The sequence below is a fragment of the Camponotus floridanus genome, unplaced genomic scaffold (assembly GCF_003227725.1).
Source record: "Camponotus floridanus strain SB8 unplaced genomic scaffold, Cflo_v7.5 scaffold46, whole genome shotgun sequence".
In the NCBI taxonomy this organism is placed as follows: domain Eukaryota; kingdom Metazoa; phylum Arthropoda; class Insecta; order Hymenoptera; family Formicidae; genus Camponotus; species Camponotus floridanus.
In genome coordinates this window covers 127674-150336 of record NW_020229614.1, presented here as the reverse complement: position 1 = coordinate 150336, position 22663 = coordinate 127674, and the positions used below count along the sequence as shown (strand labels likewise).

The following is a 22663-nucleotide window of genomic DNA, read 5'->3' as shown; positions in this document are numbered from 1 at the left end:
CAAGCTTATATTTCATTCATATTTCGCCAACTGTGATACTTTTTATATGCTTTTAAACTTTTATTTGAAACAAGAATTTAAAAAAAACATTTATTGATATTTCTAGTTGTTTTTAAAGATACTTACATACTATCACACTTTTCGTAAAACTGAATAGATTAGTCAAATAAATTTCTTAGGCGATAAAAGAATGAGCAGTAAAAACTGGCAAGATGAGGATTTATGTAATAATTTGTATATATAAATTTGAATAACTCACTACATAATATGATGTGAACGTATATGTGTGACTGAAGAGCAACAGCGGTAAGCAGACGACGCCCTTCATGATGGGGTTTTAATTAAAATTACGTACGTATTTACTTCTCGTAACGTATGTACGTTACTCTCTCTCCTTCTTTTCGCTTCTGTTTAATATTTTTATGAGCTTTTCATTATGAATGCGCGTGTATGCCTATGTATATTTGAATATGCTTGTATGCTTGCTCCTGGGCGAATCTATATTCGCAATCTCGGAAAAGCACAAGACATTTTTAAATGAACACCTGTGACGACGGATTAAATTGGTCCTTTTTTTCTCTTATATCCTACTGAATGCTCATTTGCGGAATTCGTATAAAAAAAATTCTATGCTTTTGCACGGAACGTCAATTGTCGTCAACAACGATACGTCTTTGAAGGGCTTACAACGTGTGACTTGTAACAAGAGTCTTTTTTACGCGAGATATGTGTAGGACCGTAATAAATGAGCGAAGGACCGTAGAAAAGAACGAGAAAAGGGAGAAATTGGAAAATTATTCACATTTATGTGATGCGAAGGAATGCAATGTCGTGTACGCGCGCGCGCTTGAGAGGAAATTATGAGAAGAGCTACAGATCGCATGCTGAATATCTTTTTACTGCACAGAGAGAAAGTATAATATTCGCAAAGATGCGACTATTTTTCTTCCATGTTATTCAAAAGATTTTATCTTTCTGGGTTTATCGTTAATTATATTTGAATAAACGTAAAATTTAATTTTCCAATCTGATATTTAAAGAGTTTTTAATTGAGATTTATTATTATTTTTATCAATATTTTACTGCATGAAAAATAATATAATTGTTCACAGATTAAAAACTACAAATTTAAAACTATAAAGTTTATTGCTTAAAACTTAATTATTTAAAAATCATATTGCAAAATATCGACTGTTGAATGTCTTCGCTCCAAGGGTTAATCCTCGTCGAAGCATTAAGCAATGAGGAATCTGCAATGAATATTCAACATATTTGTAAATCCATCGGTTTGTGCTGCATATGTATTATGAGAGAATTCATGGCAAATGATAGTTAATATGCTTTTGAAGGATGTCGAAATTGCAGAACGAAGAGCGGTCAGTAATCCTTGTAAACTTTCAAGTACATCAATCCGATTCTAAATTTTCGCAGAAATCTCAAAAACCGGAGCAATAAAATATGACTATTACTACGTCACGGTCCTAAGCCTTCTCTTATTTAATTTGTATTATTACTTTACGGACCGTTAATCCCTCTCGTTTTTAATAAAATATGATGTTTGCATGATCCATAGGATTTTTTTGAACGTTTGCAGTTTTACGAAATTTTAATGAAATTTAAATTCTCTGACGAAAATGAGAGAACGATACAACGTTCGCACGCAAATATTTTATATAATTACAAAAATAAGCAAATTATGAAAAGCAAGCATTCAATTTTTTTTGTTCATATAGTTCCGAACAAATGTATAATTTAAAATTTCTATTTAAGAGCAATGTAATGAAATTGTACATATGTAATGATATCAAAACGTGACAAAGAAGAGCGATAGTAATCTACCGGCATGCCGATAGGTTTGTTAAAGGGCTCCGTTACGGCTGAACGGCCGCGTACTTTGCGCCGCTTGCGGAACGTCTACGGTCAGACCGCATGCGGGATGGGAATTGGTAGCGACGGCGGGGGTGGAGATCGTCTCGAGGACGGTGAAGTCGCCTTTCGGCTTTCCGGCGACCGGGACCGCGACAGGGACGAGAAGTCCCTTAGCATAATGAGTCCCTTCGACGAGCAGGAAGAATGGGCGAAGATCTCGGAGATTATGGCATCGTTCGGAACTGGTCTTGTGCGAGAATCGGTGTTCGTCAGCGAGCTCGAGAAAGAGTTTCAAACGAGGCTAGGTAATCTTATCGCCGTGCACGATGATTTTTTTTATTTCGCCCGCGACGACATCGATCTTGAACAACTTCTCAATCGTAGATCAATTTGCATAACTTATTATAGTGATATTTGTGTCAATTTTAGAGAAAGTATATATCCGCGTATATATATGTTAACATAATGTTTCCCTTTCCTTTTATGTTAAATTGCACTTTTTTATATTTCAATGTTTTGTTAAAATTTGTTAAAGTCCGGCAAATTTTTCACAAAGGGATATTCTTTAATTTTGTATATCTCAGGTTTAAGTTCAGACATTAGCAGCAGTCCTATTGTTTCCACGTCCGTGGGTCAATGGCTGTCCAGTTTAAGTCTGGCGGATTATGAATCTCTCTTCATCAACTATGGCTTCGACGATCTGGAGTTCATAGTGAGTAGGCATGCGTTTCACATTCTGCGATTGCGATCGTGAAACATGCAGAAAATCGTTTAATCGCGTGATTGCAGAACGGAGTGTTGGACGAGTCGGATTTACGCGATATGGGGATCAACAGCGATCAAGAACGAGCGATGATCATGGACGCGGTCGGGTTGCTGAACAAACGAGTGGAAAAGGGAGGCGGCAGTCACGGACAATCGGTAGAGGAGTGGTTGAAAAGCATCCACCTGGAAAATTATGCGGAGACGTTCAGAAAGCATCTATACACTGACATGGATCGGGTCAAACGAATTTGGGAAGTCGAGCTGGCGGCAGTTTTGGAGATCCAGAAACCGGCGCATCGTAAACGCATTCTTGCGTCCGTGAATGGCCCGAATAGTGCACGCGCAGAAACTCGAAATGGCACGGGAACGAACTTGGAAGATTTAAATAAGGACCTCAATACGTTGGTAAGTGGAAGATTAAATTGCTTCTATTTTGATTATTATCTTACTATTAATGATTTTATTATAAATGTGAAGTTTAAAATCATTCTCGACAGATATATCAATTTTCTATAAATAATTAGAAATTAATGCGAGTTAAAAATATATAAAAAGCTCTCATACGCTTATAAATTAAGGGAAACATCAAGAAGTAAGAATTAAAAATATATAAATAGTAAAACGATATAACGCCTTATATATTTTTCTTAAATTAATATAAATATACTTATAACGAGATTTTACTGCTTTAGTTGGAAAAAGAGTGTTTTCCTTTGTGAAGAACGCCTCAAAACTATAATCAAGAGAAAAAAGTTTTTTATTTGTGAATTATAAAATTCTCGATAAGATATAAAAATTTATATTTTAACTCAATAAAAATATTTACAAGACTTGCAATTTCCTCTATTTTTTCCAGAAAAAATATCTATTAACATCATTTACAATGCCTTGAGCTTTGCTATTGCTTTTAGCATGTCTTTTCTGTTTTTCTTTTATACGTTTTATTATTTATAGTCTGCCAAATGAAATAATATAAAAAAATTTTATAATAGAAATAGGACATATTACTCTTGAGATATACTTGCAGGTTGAAAGAAAAGTACATTATATCATGTGTATGTTGAATAGAAAAAAACATTTGTATATGAGTGATATGATAAGATACATATATAAATATAACGATAATTGTTTTTATGGAATGAAAAATGAGTAAAAATAATAACAAATTTTACATCATGTTTTCCTTTAAACTTATTGATTTTGTAATTTTTTTAAAATATAAAATCACATTTAAAGTAGTTCTGTACAGTTTTCTGATTAATTATGTATTGCCATATAACGACTTCCGTTTCAGTAACACTTATTGGTAAGTTCATTGTATCTGAGCAATGAATGAGGTATTTTTTCTGTTGAAGCATATACCATTTTACCCGTTTTATATCGGACAAAAAATTGAATTTTTTAATTATTAAATTATATAATCCAAAATATTCAGTATATCATGTATCGAGATATAGAAAGAATTGGTAAATAATGCGTTCAACGAGGGTGTCTGACAAGAGCGAACACTGCCGGCGAGGGTAGGATGCACCAGCAATCGAGAACTGGGGATGGTGCGGCAAACCCGACGCATTTTGCTCGCTCGATCGCGTTATAATCTAAATATCGTGGCTAATTGGAGACTGGGTATTGTGATGCACGCGCGTAAGTGTACTCTCTCTCTCGGCGATGATCGTTCGAGCGTCACTCGATGCTTTTTGTTCGGATGCCTCCACCGTGTTAGGTGTCGATAAGTACATCGCACTGTTCGCCCGTATCTTCCCGCTCGTGTTCTCTTAATTAGCTCATTAAATCCCGTAAACGTCTCCGGCGACCGGATTCATTCGGCTCGCATCATTCTCGCGCTCGATAATCTCGACAAATTGGTCTCTTCTACTCTTTCAGTTGGCCTCTTCCTCCCTTGATTTTTCGCAGCTATCGGATCCAACGAACCGTAGTTTGACTCCGGCATTCTCGTTGGTAACGCCGACGGATTTTCGTTGTAGTCCATACGCTCTCCAACGTTCGAATTTTACTCGTTCTCTCTCTCTCTCTCTCTCGAGTTTTTATTTCATCTCTCTTTCGCTCGAGTCTTCTGCAATTTGTCACAATGGCGATACCCGGAATTATATTCAGAAGCCAGATGGAGCGAACGATACGGATTGTAATCCGAATTCGAGTGTCGCGCCTATCCGGTTCGAATCCAATTTATTTGCAATATCTGAAATATCGTGATATTGCTACACGATGTAGTGTTCTGGCATAGTTGGTAACAGGTTTCTTTTTGGTATAGCATGAATGTAGTTTACAACGCAATGCGTTTACAAGGGTAATTGCACGCCGCACAAAGTAAACTCGGGATGAATTCGACTTGGTAATATGCCGTATAAAAGAATGGTGCAATTTTTTTTACATTGCACATGTCCCCAGCATTTCGTTAAAATCGATTAGTTCAACAGATTCTTGTCACTATAAAGCTATAAAAAAATATCTGTCAGAGAAATTGCAACCTCGGGGCAGACATGGCAGTTTCTATTTGGAATTGCGCAGAAATTGGGATTTATCTGTAAGAGTGTGTAAAAACAACTTTGTTTCGGTATACAATTTTTTGCGATGATTGAAGAGAAAGTAAATTTGGACAATTTAAATATTTTCCGCGTTAAAGGATTTTGAAGGCAAATATATATCTGCAATTCTCTAAAGAACACAAAAAATTATTATTAAAAATTATAAATTATATAAATTATAAAAATTATATATTTATTACGCAATTACTATACGTTACATTATACAATACTTACGGCATTAAAGATTACGTACATATTCCGTGAACGAACGACTTGAACCACATTTTCCCGGTATATTCGGGATTGCCGGGATAATCCGCCGGCTGATGCGGGACAGCTTTTAAATCTGGTCGCGCTGTTATTTCCGTAGAAGACGAACATACAGCAGCTGAAGGAGGAGATACGGGAGAAATTGCCGGAAGCAACGGTAGACGGTAACGGTGGCACGTCGATAACCAGTGGAACGAATTCGACGACCACGGGTACATTAAGACACCGTAAAAACAGGCCGGCTCCCCAACCACCCCAACGACCTAGTTCGCATAATGGGGCGATCTCGGCGCCGGAACAGCTCGAGATCAGAGCTCCGTCCGAGCTGCTCTTTGGCGTGCCTTCCACCCTCAAGACGCAATGGAGGCATCAACCAAAGGCTCTAGTCACCGGCTGTGTCACGTACGTCGCTAATGTAAGTGTCTTTTATGTAGCTTATGTCTATTATCTTGTATCTTTGAAAGAAACTTCTTTATTCTCGTTTCTTATTCTCTAAATGTCATTTCATTAGTTTACAATAGTAGTTTTCCATATCATATCGTTTAAACTGTTAAAACGTTATTTTAAATTGCAAATCTTTTGCAATTATTACATATGAAAAATTATATATGAATTTTCTTACTTTTCGAGATATAATTGTTTTATGTATCTAACGTAATCTACGCGGATTTTGCATGTGAGGTGTTTCAATTAAAAAATATATATGTTGTGTAAAATAAGAATTACTATTGACGTTACAAAAAAAAGTAATACAAACTTGTAGCAAGTTATTATTGTATAATTGTACTATTTTGTTATAATTTTATCTGTCGTCTTTTTTGATTATATATGACAAGTACATTATGACACTCGTTAAATCGCTTCAAGGCTGCCGTTGTGATTATAGTTAATTCGTGAGATACGATAATAAGCTTCGTGCAGAAAATTGCTCTGTCTCTATTAATTCCTCGGAATATTCCAATTCAGGAGAATCCATTTGCATTCAAAATTGTTTAATGAGTTACAAAATTTGTGGTTAATTCTACAAAGTTTAAAGATCTTTTTTAAATTTTTGCTGTTGATTTTTAGAAAAAAATTCTTTCTATTTTTAAATAAAATAGTATCTGGGCTCCACCGTCGTCAAGGAATTACGTGGTACTGAGTCGACGAAAAAGTCGATACAGAAGCTGAAGAAGACATTTCGGGAACCGAGAGTCCTTGACATTATGCTGGCGATTTCTTATCGTGGTGTTCGTTTTCTCAACACATTAACTAACGTAAGACTTTTTTTCTGGATGGAAAATAATAAGCGTATAGAATGAAAATTTAGAAATATAACTTTTTTATGATTGATACGACAGGAGCCAATTTGCGAGCACGAAATTCGCAATATTCACTGCGCCTGTCAGGATGCTGATGATCTTACTCACTTCGCGTATATCACAAAGGATCACGCCAGTAGCACACATTTCTGTCATGTATTTTGCGTCCCAACAATGGTAAATATCTATTTTAGGGAATTGTAGAGGAAAACTGCTCTAATTTTTTATACTGCATATCTATTTAATTTATTGCGAATACCGAGCGCAACTATTCGATTGCAGGATCAAGCGACAGAAGTCATATTGACTTTGGGTCAAGCTTTCGAGGTAGCTTATCAGATGGCATTAAAGGACAAGATCGGTGGCCACGCAATTCGATCTCAATCTGCTAATCAATTAACAACGCTCGCCGGATCGTCGAAGCCGACGACCAAAATGTCCGTGTCTCCCGATTCCGCATCCGATCCCCTCAGTCGAGACACGGATCATGCTACGGCTCTCAATTCCACGGCGTGCGCGAATCCCAAGATGAAATCGCGATCAAAGTCCATACCGAATCCAAATCTCCATACCGTTAATCCAAATCCAACTCAGGACAGTAACTCCAATTCCAGTTCCAGCTCGACGACCACCGCGAACTGCAATCCCAGCTCGAATTATGCCTCGAGTCCCAGCACGAACTCGATCACCAGCTCTAACTCGAACAGCACCACTAATCAGACTGCTAAGCTCTTGGTCACCCATGGCCGTTCTCATTCCGTCAACGACATCAAGGTAAACGGTAATCAATTGAAGTTAGCGCCGGCACCGGTAGACGACATCGGTATCGGAGTGAAGGATATGAAGCCCGGTTCCAGAGCTCCGATCGCGCTTTCCGAGGAGCTCTAATCTCGGATTGAAATGCATCGCAATAACGTCATCGTGTAGCGTTTGGTATGACCGGAATGCATCGCTTTAACTTCGACAGACAGAAATCTTTTATTTCTAAATTCTCAGAGATTGCATACGCAAGTTGCATACAAGTGACTGTCATAACGACTTTTCGACTCTTCAATTTAGCAACATATTCAATGACATTTACGATGAACGCGTGAGACAGTTACAATTCGCAATTATTATTCGCAAAATTCGCGAAAGATGTTTAACAAAGTATCATTTGTATAGATACGCAACTCGCGAGATTTTGAGATTTATTATAGTATGGTTCCTTAACGCGTAAGAAGAAGTGTCTTTGTCAGAAATGTCTATCACTTTTTATTCGATTGAATTTGATTCTATAACTTCTCCAATAACATACATATGTATTACTCCAGTAACGTACATATGTATTTACATATGTATGTACATATGTGTACATGGATATACACATTCATCGCTGGAAGGGGAAGTATTCAGTTGTTATGGGATTTAACGAATGACACATATGGCCTCGAGAATGACGAAGGTAAGTAGCATCGTCGCTATATTCTGCACCTGCAGATTGATATTCGACTGATTTTACAACAATGACACTGTGATCTTGAACTATGCGAAGTGTGCATTGGCCAAAGTGATTCATCGAGGCAACTAATCGATTGTTCGCCGCACATACTTCCGGCGGATGATACAAAACGCATTAGATCTTTCTTCCTTACGACGCATCGTCATAGTAAACAGTATTATTATGTCACAATTTAATGAACGTAGATACGTTCATCATGATATTATCTAGCGAGGCGTGAAATCGCTATAATAATGGATGTGCAATTCTCAATGTGCAGCTTTAATCTGTCGCGATTACACTCGGCGATTTATAGGTACCCGATTTTCGTCCGATGTACGAATCGATTGTTTTATTTATCTCGAAAATGCTATTCGTAGCGTTGATATTTGTTCGCGGACCACAGGAAACACGCGAAGGAAAAAGTGCGACGTGCTAACACACATATGCTCAATATTGATCCCTCGTAAAACGTAAACGGTGACCAACGAATCCGTTCCGTACTCCCCCCGTGTTCTCTCCGTGATTTTCTCATTCCCCGATCCCAAGTTCCGATTTCGAGTTACAATCGTTTCATTCTTCAAGACTGAGGATCCTTATCTCGTTTTTATATTTTTAATGTAATCTACAATATAGAAGAGGAAAAATTGAATCGAAAAGAGAGGGATTTTAATATATTTATTCGGCGAAGCTCGTGTGCAAATACAGGAAATATATACGAGCGTAACATCAAATATTTATCATAACTTCTATTTGATACTTAAATGTTACTCGTTGAAAAAACAAGAAACACAAAAAACGCTCTTAAATGCATCGCAATTGATTGCGATTTAAAAAAAAATGTCAACTATATATACGTCACTAGTTAGCAAAAAAGCATGGTTAACTGACTTCTCTTCTCTCTCTTCACTTATGATATAATTAAAATTATATAATCTAGAAAAGATAGAGAATCGATAGAATCGAATCTAGTTAATTAAGGTTCGCGCGAAACTGACATAATATGACATTATATTGACGTTGTGCGTAATAGGGATATTATTCTGTTTTTGCAACATGTGGGCCTAAAAAAATTGGATAATTATCTTACAAGAATCTATTCAACGATATATCCCATTCATTCGACAGCACATAACGAAAAGAAACTACAGCGAAATTTTATATAGATTTATAATTAGACACATTTTCTTTGTTTCTTTCACCTACACCAAAGAAACATAATATATATATAGATACATATTTATATATTTGTGAAAGATACTATATGAAAGACAGAATGACAGATAATAACGGAAATTAAGGATGACCAGAGCCGTCAGAGAGGGAAAGAAAAACGACAAACTGCCAAAACAATACACCATCATCACCTCGATAGCTATACGCACACTTTGTCACGTTTACAACATAATTCATTATATGTTAATAATTAAGATATATACAAGATAGATGTGGACATCGACGATTTGGAATTTCCTTTTTCGCGAGGTATAATTAAGTATTCTATGCATTTGATGTATTCATGTAGCAGCTATGTTTAGTGAGTAGTGTTGGTAGGGAGCATGTTGTATCGATGTGTCGATAGATACTATTTAATATATACTGTATAAGAAACAAGGAGAAGAAGCAGGTACGTAGCATATAAATTGTCATTGATGGTGGCGCGATAATTTCTTCGCGAACGAATAATTGATTTGTTCATGTGTGAATTCGCGCAATGCAATTAAGAGTGCCAATGCGCGAGCCTATATCGCCTATATTTTCAATTCGATCTCACTGTTTGTCTTCCGGGAAAATATTTCGAAGAGGAAAAATCATAATAATGGAATAAATATATGGATTTTCCTTTTGTTCATTTTTTTAGATATAACATTGATAAATGCACGCTATTTTAAAAAATATAAGTCGCAAATCGATATTAATATACAAAATAAAAAATATTATTAAGAATAAAAAACACATATTAATGAATTATTAAATAATATAAATATTACAATTCAATATTACAATTAAATATAAATATTACAATAATATATATATTAAAATTCATACATATATATTTGTGAATGACGGATTATTCCTTGCTTTATTTTTTTTCAATATACACGATTTAATTGTAGCGATTTATCCGGAAGGCAAACTTATTGAGGTCGATATTGATTTTTTTGGGTATCGAGATGGATTTTAAGAAATGTGAAAATGCAAATCTCTCGCACAAAAAGAAAAGATTGATTCTCGGACCAAGCAAGAACAAGCAAGAACATTTTGCTCGTTACGGATTATCGTTAGAATATTAGGGCCAGTGCATCTCGCCACTGCGCTTTTTCACAAAGGCATGGAGTTTAACCTTGTGCCCATTGGTACCGATAGCGGTATAAGATATTTTGTGCTGTCGATATTATATAGTACGATTTTTAGAATATATATGTACATATATACATACATATAGAAAATTACACGGCCACCGTGAATCAGTTTCTTCCATTAATACCAAAGAGATTGTAAGTGATCATTTATATCATTGTGATTTATATATTTAATGATTATCGTAATTTATAACAATTATTCTTTATGATTTATTTAGATACATTTTGTCATGATTTGTAACTTGCATATAAAGTTTTATCGCACATAATTTTAACACAATTGACGCAATAATGATTAGTCATATCGCTATTTTTGAAATTCATATATACTAATTTTAAATGGATGTGGTATTGTATATAATTATATAATCGAATGTATTTATCGCATGCATGTCAATAAACGTGAGTTTTGTTTGCTTTACGCCAATCAAATTTGCATAGCAAATGCATTTTGACGCGTCGTCGGTTAACTCTACAAAGGTCCTGCAACAGTGCAATTCGCTGAAATGTATTTAGAATCCTCTCTCTCTTTCTGAATATAGAGGTTTAGATATAAATAACATCACATAGAACGACATTCTAATAATTATATATCATAGACTTGTATCCTGTATAACTTATATATATTGTTATGTGTTATTTATGAATTTATTATTTCTGTATATTTTTTGTTATTCACCGAACGCTGACAATAAAACATGATTTTTTGTTATAACGTTGTTATTTTATAGATGGGTATATGTAATTAGACCGATTCTAAAAACGATTATACAACACGCTCTTGACAATAGCGATTTAATTCTATACATAAATGTGCATCGTTGTAAACTGATTCCGGTGGTAGCGTATCCGCGGTCCTTTGTATGGTTGTTGAAAAAAAAATCTGTGTACAGTTGTCGATATTACCTTCGTTTCGGTCGCGAGCGCGAATTTGCGCTTTTAAGGCCGTAGTAGTAGTTGGGTGCATTTCGCGGATCGTTACACACGAAATGCAACTGTTCCTGATTTTCGCGCAACCAGGGATATTAAAGCCGGAGTTAATATTTCGGAGCACGAACTTCTGTACTTTTTAATATACGAAATCTACGAGTCGATCTAGTCCCGGAAAGTTATTAATTCCGAAAAATATGATATATTCCCCGGTATTAACCGCGTACCTGCGCCAGTAAGAGTTCGTGAAGCGAGATGAATGTATAGGATAATACACGCACACACAAGATGTGGCTCGGTAAAAAGAGCGGCATTCCACGAGATACACATACACGCACAAACATACGTACATAAATAGATGTTTTCACATTTTTCACGAACGCTCATTTTCTTTGTTCTTTGGTCGTTTTCCGCTCATGTAACGGCTAGCTGGAAACTGAACTTTAATTCCGCATAGTCGACGGCGCGTTATCAAGAGGGAGAGTACGTCGTTAATTATTAACTAACAGGGGTAATTGTGTACGTATGTACTCGCGTCTGGCGCTTTGTATCGAGCGCACAAATATCGAACAATCCAGGAATTGAAATAGATATAATTTTGATAAGTTTATATTTCATAATTTGTGGAGTTTGTCTACAGCTAATCTGTAGCTTAATTATTCTAATCCTCATTGTCATTAATTTTTAAGAAAATCATATGTCATTGCTTTTGCCTTCATTCAATCCCAGTAATATATCGATCTTCTACACTCTTAAGATATAGGAAAAATAAAGGCTCAAGGCGGAGGATTTAATTAATACTTTTAAGAATCCTATTCATCTTCGTTAATGTAACGTATTATTGTTCGTGTTCAATATAATTTTATAAATATTTTCTTCGATTCTAATTCAAATTGTGATTACTCATATGTAAATTTATAATATTAAATCCATCGGTAAAATTGGAGTTGTGCGCGTAGCTCTCGATCGCAATTATCGTCCTTGCAATAAAATTGGCGACAAGTTAATAATATTTTGCACTGCCGAAATAAATAAACAATTACATTTACTAATACAGTATTAAAATTAGTAATTATTACTTTTTCCACTTCTTTTGAAATGATATTTAATCGACTATGACAATAGTTGTATTGCGTTTTTAAATCGGTATCTTAAGACTTATATATTCATCGCATGAAACACGTGATCTATCTATCTGTAATCATCTAGATCGTTGCACATGTACATGTTGAAACAACTTTTCATTAGCGCTATTCTCTGTTAGTGTTAAGCTATACTCTGTAAATTTCTCATCTTTGATAGAATCTCTCGTTAGAAAAATCAGACGATTTGCAGTGATTTGTGTCTTCTAAATATGTTCAAGAATATATTAGAGAAACACCGAGACGGAATGAAATTGTATTTACTCGGAAGCGTACGGAATAATGGGTCACAGAGAAACCAAAATATGAAAGATGAATCTTTACATATACACATATGTAGAAGTGTACATAGCGGGAGCGAGAGTAAATGTAAAATAAGTGAACCAGAAGCGATTTAAAAGTCGAAATGTCATAGTGCGAAATGCTATGATCGTTGGAATGGAAGAGTAGATAAATCTCTGGCATCGAATGGTCACACTTTTTCGATCGAATGTTGTGCGGATAGGACATTCGGAAAAAAATTGAATATAACTTTGCTTTATATCTCACACACAATGATTCTCATAAATATTAGTTTTAATTAATTGAAGTTTAAGCGACTCCTCTCTTCTTTTTTCTCTCTCTTTCTCTCTCTTTCTCTTTTTAAATATAGAATTTGAAAAAGACAGGAAATCAGTAACCTCACAATTTTTCAACTTAATTACTTTAATTAAAATAATTTTAATGAGAACAATCCATTTTATAGCAACTTATTATTCGTATATATTCGTTGAATTTAATGAATAAGCGTAATGCTTACTATGAAGAAGAAGGTAGTTAACAGCTATACAGATAAGATATATGTATCTATTAGACATAAGAGCTAAACTAAAATCATATATCTTGCTTCGCCTCTTATTACGCGCCGTTGACATAATAAGTTTTTCACAAATCATCCGTGTATCATCATGCAATAGTGCTCATATATGATTAGGTCGTAATGATATATGTAATCGTAATCATTTGCGGGATAAAATTTTGACAAATTGTCAAAATTTGAATTTATAATAAAGATTCTTAGAAGAGCAACGATTATGTTATCATCGTTAAAACTGTCGAATTCTATATAGCATAGTAGATTTTTCTTATTTTTAATATTCTTTATCGAGAATAATTTATTATCATCTATTGAGGCTTCGCGATATGATAGAAGAATAAAAGGAATGTGAGATAATAAAATAGAAACTTGTGTGTGAGATACTAAGGCGTATATATATAATCTAGGTTTATGAAAGTATATAATTTTCAAATGTGTAATTAATGATTAATTATATGTAATTTGCATTTATATCGCAAGAAAATGCAAATAGATCTCAAAATATCTAATTTTAAATTAAATCAAGTAAGACTAAGTATATAATAATTAATAATTATATTTCCTTTCCCTTTTCATTATAAATGTTAAAATATTTACGGTGCTCGATCTCGGGTTATTTATGATTTGACGTGGCAGGGAATAGGAGCTTGATCGTTGTATATTCTCAAGATTCACGATGGAGCAATAAAGCGGAGAGTGTACTCGCTAGTCATGGAACCGTACGATACGCGACGCCGACGACGTCGGTTCTCCTTGACGTCGACCCGACAAAGCCTTAGACTCTCAGATGGTGCGACCGAAGTGAATAGGATATTCGTCGGGAAAACTTCGCGCTATGAATATTTATGTATGCTTTACGATCTCGCGCGCACATCCGAGAAGTCCGGCGAGTCGGCGACGAGTCGAGAACATAGGATTTGTGCGGTTGAGTGTAAGTACGTACTCAAATATATAAAAAAAAGATAGAGCGAGAGTGAGAGCGAAAGAGCGAGAGGGAGAGAGAGAAAGAGAGAAAAGACATGTAAAGACACATGTCGGTGTCTTTTGAAATCAAAAGGAACAAATCCGTATGGAACTGTTGCCGAGGATGCCATATAATAAATGCGCTATTTTATACCGAGCAGCCTGATTAGAAGCAAACTTCTTATATACGTTCTTGTATACATTATATTTATTATTGTTCATGTTTACTAGAATGATATATATATGAGACAGAGATTATTCCCTGGATATCTATAACGCCTTGAAGAAAATAAAACAGATACTTTGCGGGAGATCGTTGATGATTTATTTGAGCCTGGGCGCATCTCTTTTCCCAATCCTATTTTACCTACTTGTTTATATAAGTCTATTTAATTAAATTAGTTAATTCAAATATTGATTTATTCTATTACTTCATAGCAACATCTTGCGCTAAATCTATTTGTCGTATATTGAGAAAATTCATTTGCGATTCTCACTAATTAATATAGGATAAAGTTTATTTTCTTCGCAGAATATGTACAGCCGTATTATAAGCGACCTCAACTTTTCCTAAGTGAAATTGGTATTGTTAGTCGCCGAATCGATAATGCAGCTTGTACTTTGTATAATTTCTTCTTTCCTCTTCCGACCAACGAAGCGGGTCCGCAAGGTAAGCAGGCAGTTCGGCAAAGATGCTAATTAACCAAGTTTCAGTCTTAACAAAGTTTTTCGATTAGCCAGTAAATTGTTATACGATGCGGGCCTCTCTTGCTGTGGCGGCGGGCAAGCTTGCCTATTATCTTCCCAAACAAACCTAAAATCGTACCGGTGAAACGCAGCAAAATAATAGAAAGCCTGGAAGTTTCGTCGTTAAAATTTGTCGAGAAAGTGCTGAGAATCAATTGGCAAGCCGGCACGTTTTCAGGAAGTTAGTCCGCACAAGTCTTGACACCTGAAACTGCATGCGAAACTTTCCGTGGTTCTCAGTGGAAAACGCAATTACAGGCCGCGTTGTAAAAACAAAACTCGGGAATTTTCTTGGAGTACAACAATTGCTTGAACTGAGCTTTAGAAATATTATCTTGAGGCATATTATTATCGAAGCGACGGAATATAGTGTGGCAAAAATGTTCTAGAATGACAAAAATCAGCCTACACAGAGAAAAATATCATTCTACTGCCAAGAAAAGCGATTACTCAGTTTATTTTTCTTTTTTTAAGTAATAGTTTTCTTCAACAAAGAATATATTCTTGATAATAATCTTAAAATATACTCATCACAAGTGTTAGAAAATCTCATTATCATGTACTCAAAAGAAGAATTTATTTTCTCTTCAAGAATATTGTAAAGTTGCATCAAAGAAAAATAAAACTTACTTTATGTCAACTCTTGTAGTAAGCAAACCACATTTTTGTTTTAATTTAATATTCTTGACTAAAATACTGCACTTACTAAAATTCAGAATATATTCAATTAAATTTAATGCTTGTGGTAAACTTATGATATATTTGCGGATATACAAACTTATGATGTACTTAAAATAAATAATATTTACTTGAATACAGTATACATTTTTCTCTGTGTAGAATTATGTATAGCTAATGTGAAATGCAAAATATTCAACAATGGAATTAAAAGAAAAATACTAGACGAGATATTATTTAAGAAGAAACTTACATCTTTCTTTTTTCCTTAAGAATATTTTTCTTGAGAATATCTCCACGTCAACATGACGGTAACGATGAGGATAAAGAAGGCAAAATTTGAATCGTTGAAATAAAGAAAAATGGAGATACAATTTGTAGGATTTCGGTTTGACAAATCGCTTTGGTAACGAACTTGATGCTATTATAACGCGTTTCATATCCTTGACTTTCGACCCGCTTATTGCCGCGATCTGACACATCTCTCCGACTGTCGGAACCACCCCCACCCTTTTAGGCAAGCACCCCTAGCTACGGGGCGGAACAAAAGAAATAAACGAACGCGCGGTGTGTGCGTGACGTTGTTATATATACGCAGGTGCGTGCAAACAAGCGCGTGACGGCTTCGACGCGCAAGTCGGTCGAGAGAATCCCAAAAACCTTGGATCCGCAAAGAACGACGTGCTTGGCAAGAGAAAATCGCCGATTTCAGTGACGAGATCGTGCTCCGTTCTGTCGACAGGCCTATTCTTTCGACAAATCGTACTTCTTCCCCTTTTTGTATCCCATATCTCTGCTTCTGCCTTTCCGAGAGCGATCCAATTTACTCGAGAAAATGTCATCCGCTCGTTGTTCCATCAATCATCTCGCCGTCTCGACCACGCAGAGACGTTGAACATCTCCGATCGTATACTGCCGTTCTTAATATTAATATATCTTATAATTAGAAATTTTATTTTAATTGTCACAGTCATAAGCGTATTTAATATTTTCATTTTCTCACTTATAATTTTAAATTATACATTACATATAACACATTTGGAAAGAAAATTCACAAATAATCGTCAATTTCTAGAATCTTACTTTATCAGATCAATAAATGTTTAATTATTACTATCGAGATGCTAAAATTACGTTCTTCAATGTAATCAATTCTATGGTCAAAGAAAGAAAATCGATATTATATATTAGTATTAATATTAACATATTTATTTTTTTCTGCGCAATAAAGAGAATTGTATTTGGTTGATTAACGCGGAAAGATGTTGATGCTTATGGGCGTGTAGCGCAAATCACTGTACCGAAAGTTTCCCGAAAGACGAGCGACGCAGAGTAATCGGAGAGATTGATGAGACGTGCAAATTAATTAACGCGCTCTTGCCGCGGCCTTGTTCGTCTCGCGTGCCCCGGTGAACCGTAAAAAGGTCATCGGGCATGAGTTATATGTCAATCCTTACGGATCCGCGGCAAGGCGTAATATACGCGGTGGCTGCGGATAAAACGAATGGGGTCCTCGACGGTGACGCGAGCCGCGATACGTTATCTGCTGCGAGGGGCTCTCGGGCCTTCCTGTCCGTCCCGCCCCATCCGCGCCACCTCCCTGTGGTGGACCCAGGTCAACGCGAGGGAGATATATCCAGGAGGTCAGATAAATTTGCCCCGGATTACGCGCCCGTCACTTTCATATTCATTGAAATACTTCATTCGAACGAGCGACCGTATTTTTCCTATCAGACCGTCCGGTCGCGCGCTCTCGATCTCTCGCTCTTTCTCCTTCGTCGTTTATTTTGTCCATCGATGGAACGACCATTCGTCGATAAGCGGAGAAAAAATGCGTAGATATATATACGTCAACCATTTCGAAATGGAGTGTGATCGCGTTTGGATCTTAATTAATTCAAGAATTCGTTCTATTTAGATTTGTAAAGAGAATCGATTATACAAAGCCTTTGCAAAGAAAAACAGGCGACATTTATAACAGATTATTATTATCAATATTGATAAATCACGAAAGTTGCTTCATAAAAATCTAAATTTCGGTCAGTAAATTTCCAGAAACATGATCCAATTTTTCTATGATAGTATTTATATAAGACACTACATTTTTTGTCGTTCCATTAAACCCTCATTTTACAAAATAGGAATAAATTATTTCAGTAGCATTATTGATACGATAACGAATTCTGTTCGGTATTTAAAGAATCATTGTATCATAAAGAGAAGCAAAGAGGAGCAAAAACCAATCGTGTATCAAAGCTCCTTGGTTGCATCCTTTTAATAGCGACGATACATATTCCCCCCCCGGCTCGAGCCATGACGAATGCTTGTACAAACTCCGAGACAAACGGTGCGTGGCCAGATTTGTTACGTGTCGCCGCGATGAATCGGCATTGTGTCGCGCGGCCACGTGGCCGAAAAACGACGGAATTGTGTTTTTCGTCGCGCTTGGCACACGTAAAGAGGAGAGGGGGGGGGAGGATTGACCTTATTCGAATGAGAGATTGTTGAGATGTAGGGGAGGGCGTTCGACGAGAAAAAAACATCCACCGGGATCTACGGGATCGGCAGAGAGAGGTCCTCGACGACGAGGACACCCGGGGACACGCCTGCACAGAAACGTCAGTCAGGCTTAGGACGAGCGGGATCTAGATGTTATCTGAGAGATGCGGCACGGTGCACGCACACACAACGGGGCACGATGCGACGCGACACATTTGTGCGTGTATACGCACACGTACGTGCGTGCTGTTAACTAATTATTCCGCAACGAGGCAGAGAGCGGAGGATGAAACGCGTCGAACTGCGCCCGATTTTCGGCCGTTGGTCTGAACCGGCGAGTCTAGCGAGGTCGGTCGGTCGGTCCTTCTGCACTGATGCTCACGATGAGAGTAAATCTTTCGGGATAACGGTGACCCCCGCGACCTAGACGATGAGCGAAAAATGCGCCTCTGGGTAAGTAATTGGATTCCACGACGGAAAGTAGTTGAATTCTTACCGTCGATATTTCATTACTAAAATAGAATTATATTGAACATTTTATTTCTCTCGCGTGACAGTCGCTTTTGAATAATGTATGCCAATATGAAACGTTTATATCATCTAATTTGCTTAGAATTACGAATAAGAAGGATCTTTGCAGCGTTTGGATCATAAATTTATTCGCATGGAATTATATTTGGCATCCTATTTTAATAAAAACACTTAATATTAATTAATACATGTATACATCTTTTTTATTGAATTTATTATATTCATTTAATAATCTGTCTTTTTATACATATATATAAATATAGATATTACGCGAATTATTTAATTTGCATCGTAACTACAAGATTTATCAAATATTGTTATTAAATATTGTTACCTACATCAGATTCATGATAATTCAGAAAAATTTTGAGGAATTATATATATATATATATATATATATATATATATTACTTGCGAATTAGTTTAAACAAATGTACTAGTTATATCAAACGATGTTTGATATAACTAGTACATTTATGTATATATTCGGCAATGAATGTAGCATTGCTGATATTTAGTTGCGCGTATTAGCTATCCGATGTATCACAGAGATCCCTGGAAAGTTTTCATTAATAAAGCAATATAGACAGACAATTACTATACGACATGAATATACATTACAAACGTTCTAGTAATATATTTTACAAATAATTTTATCCTTGTTGGAATAATTTTCTGAAATGTTACTCCTTAATTTATTATTAAAATCTCTCTGTGAATAGGAAGATTTGCTAAAATATAAGTCATAAAAATATCTGTATAAAAAAAGCAAAAAATTATTAAATCAAATTATAATTTCTACGTATTTTTATATATATATTCTTTTGTAGTTACCAATGAAGAAAGATGATAAATTATTTCTTTCTCAACTTTGTAATGTAATCATAGATTGATCGTTTGATCATTACCGGTATTGACATTCACCGTTAGGATTGATGCTACGCTTTTCCGTGTGGACCAGCCTGCATACGCCATATTGGTAGTATTCCTCTCTGTTTCGCTCCTCGTTTCGTTCTCCCTTTGGCAATTCATCGCTGTCTCGCAATGGCTATGGCTGATACCAAGCATCGATGAAGAGATTGGTAGAGAGGAACAGAGAAAGAGAAGAACAGAGAGCGAGCGCGCGCGCGCGAGAGAGAGAGAGAGAGAGAGAGACCTCCCGGGTATCTATCGGATAATTAGCCGGTGATTACGTGGCAGTCATTTGGGCGAATATCAGTGCCTTCGGCCTTCGACCTCACCCCCGGTTTCATACCCTCGGGGAAAAGGGTGGATGCCGGAGTTTACTAGTCCTGTATTGTCCCTCTCATGTATATGTGTGTGTATATATATACATATATATATCTCCTCATTTCTCTCTTTCGTTACTCTCTTGATCTTCGATCTCATCCTTTTATTCTCTTTGCTCCTTTTCTCCTTTATACCCTAATTTTCTCTGATATAATCCTCTCTCTTCTTCTCTACTCTCTTTCGAACTTTTCTTTTTCTGTATTTCATTGTTCCGTTCTACTTTCATCATTCTCTCTCTCTCTCTCTCTCTCTCTCTCTCAATATGCGCTACGTCGATGAACTACCTACGCCCGCACTTCCTGCATCTCGTTATTGACGCCCGATGCATCGCTGACTCGCATTATAGTTTGTGGATAGGGTGTGTGTGCGTCCATGTGCGCGCGTTCGCACAGGTGCACGTAGGGAGAGTAGCAGGCGATTGGAGGTAGATATGTAGGTATACTATGCGAGTATGGATGCGCGGATAGTTCGAGAATAGTAGCCGCCGGCGATGATCGAGAGAGAAGACCGGCTGAGGCGAGAGCATCCGACGCCGTCCAACAATCTCATTATCATTCGATTCATGGTAATAGAGAGAGCCGATATTCTCTGGTCATTAAAGGTTGACGCTTATATCGCCAATGTCCTCTCACGTCGTCACTTCCGGTATATCGAGTAGCGCATCTCATTAATAAGGAAAAGACGCGTTTACTTTAGTGACGGCACATATCTTTAATAATGTAATAATAATGTGAGTATGATTGAGGAGCATAAAGATTAGATAAACAAGATGTAGGAAATGTGATCAATTATTTGTTGAATACTTATATGACAGAATTTTCTTGTAAAAATCAATAAAATATTTTTTATTTTTCTTTATTAAATTTTTAAAGCTATTATATTTTCAATTATCTCGTTTTTCTAGTGATTTTGAAATTGCTTTCCAAATGTTTGCTAATTATATCCGTAATGTACTAATTACGTTTTATAGTTATTAAAGTAGTGCAAAGACGTTATAACATGATATGTTAAAATTATTTAATGTTTAAACTATATAAAAGGACAGTTTATATATATAGTAATAATAATAATTTTATATATACATATATATATATATATATATATATATATATATATATATAAATCAAATGCAAAATTTAATAGGAATAACGACAGAGAATGGTTGTCCCATGTAAATATTGTCGCAAGGATGGTTCGAATGGAACTGCCTCTGGGAATTTGCGACTAAAATAGAAATTTGTAGAAAATGGTTTTCACAGTGAACGATTCATTCATCGCTACAACAGTTATTACAGACTTCCGTTTACACACCGTACATGATATGTAGGTAAAAACATATCATATATTTAATCGCATCGTCAACAGTAGTATCGATCGACGCTATCATTAATTCAGTTGTACTATTTATTCATCTCGATTGCAGACCCAAAGTACCAGACGGTTAAGTCTGTTTGAACGCTGACAAGCACAAAGAAAGCGCGAAAGCCGTATTGGAGTGGGAAGTAACGCGCGGCGCAATTAAATAATTTAAGAGCCGAGCGAGGGAGAGAGAAAAAGCGCGACCGGGCGCACGCGACGAGGATTTCAAGAGTGCCACCACATGTGGGCACGATGTAATCAGGGAAGTTAATTGAAGGTTCCTCGTTCCTTTCTCTCCTCGTCTCATTCCTCTCTATCCGGCTCGCGCCGACGAGCCTGGGCCCGTGCGTCGGTCTCGATGATACGCGCCCTTAAGTGTTCTCCCATTGGGGGCACGCGCGCCTCTACGCGCACTTATGCTACGCGGTCTCAAAGTCGAATCGATTGAGTCATATATTCACCGGGAATAAAAACACAACAAACTTCATCGGGTTCGAGGGAGCGGGGCCGAAACGCTTGGCGACGCGAAACGCGAGAGAGATCGACAGGAGCAGAGAGAGGAGACGAGAGAGGCATCCAAGAACGGCAGAGTAATCGCCCGGTTCTGCGTGACGTCACGAGCAGAAGGCATTCAGATTGAAGAGCGCTCGATGACTCTCGAGATTTGTATTGCCATTAATAACGAGGCGGGGGTGCACCACACTCGCTCGTTTTGTCGCACGCCCAACGTCCGCACCATAGACGTTACGTACCAAATATATACGGTGTCGCGAAATAAGTTGGATAAGGTACCTTTGCCGCATCTTCTAAAAGAAGCTTGTATGTGATCAGTTGACAGTATCGAGATAGCATCGGAAACGCGCGATTTTTGTATCATTCGCGTCGGATGAATTATTCGATGCACGTAGAACAGTGTCGAGGGTACATTTTCCAGCCGTCTTTTCATTGTCAACTCGCAGCCTCTCGCTATCCAGCCGACACTCACCCGCAAATATAATTACTGCCGTTTAAGCCGTTTCCATTGTGTGCGGAACGCTTGACTTACTCGACGTCGCGCACAACCGCCGTAGGATG

General features: G+C 36.7%; 1 protein-coding gene across 2 annotated transcripts in view; it reads left to right on the top strand.

Moving 5' to 3' along the window:
* The window catches only part of LOC105257677 (ankyrin repeat and SAM domain-containing protein 1A), a 42269-nt gene extending 32139 nt beyond the window's left edge, over window positions 1–10130 (top strand). For both annotated transcript variants that reach the window (XM_011268478.3, XM_011268470.3), the window contains 7 exons: window positions 1854–2174; window positions 2454–2581; window positions 2659–3039; window positions 5551–5865; window positions 6551–6706; window positions 6791–6928; window positions 7034–10130. In XM_011268478.3, the coding sequence (XP_011266780.1) occupies window positions 1854–2174; window positions 2454–2581; window positions 2659–3039; window positions 5551–5865; window positions 6551–6706; window positions 6791–6928; window positions 7034–7639 (2045 nt within the window). In that variant the 3' untranslated portion in view covers window positions 7640–10130. The remainder of the gene's footprint in view (window positions 1–1853; window positions 2175–2453; window positions 2582–2658; window positions 3040–5550; window positions 5866–6550; window positions 6707–6790; window positions 6929–7033) is intronic.
* The last annotated feature ends 12533 nt before the right edge of the window (window positions 10131–22663 follow it).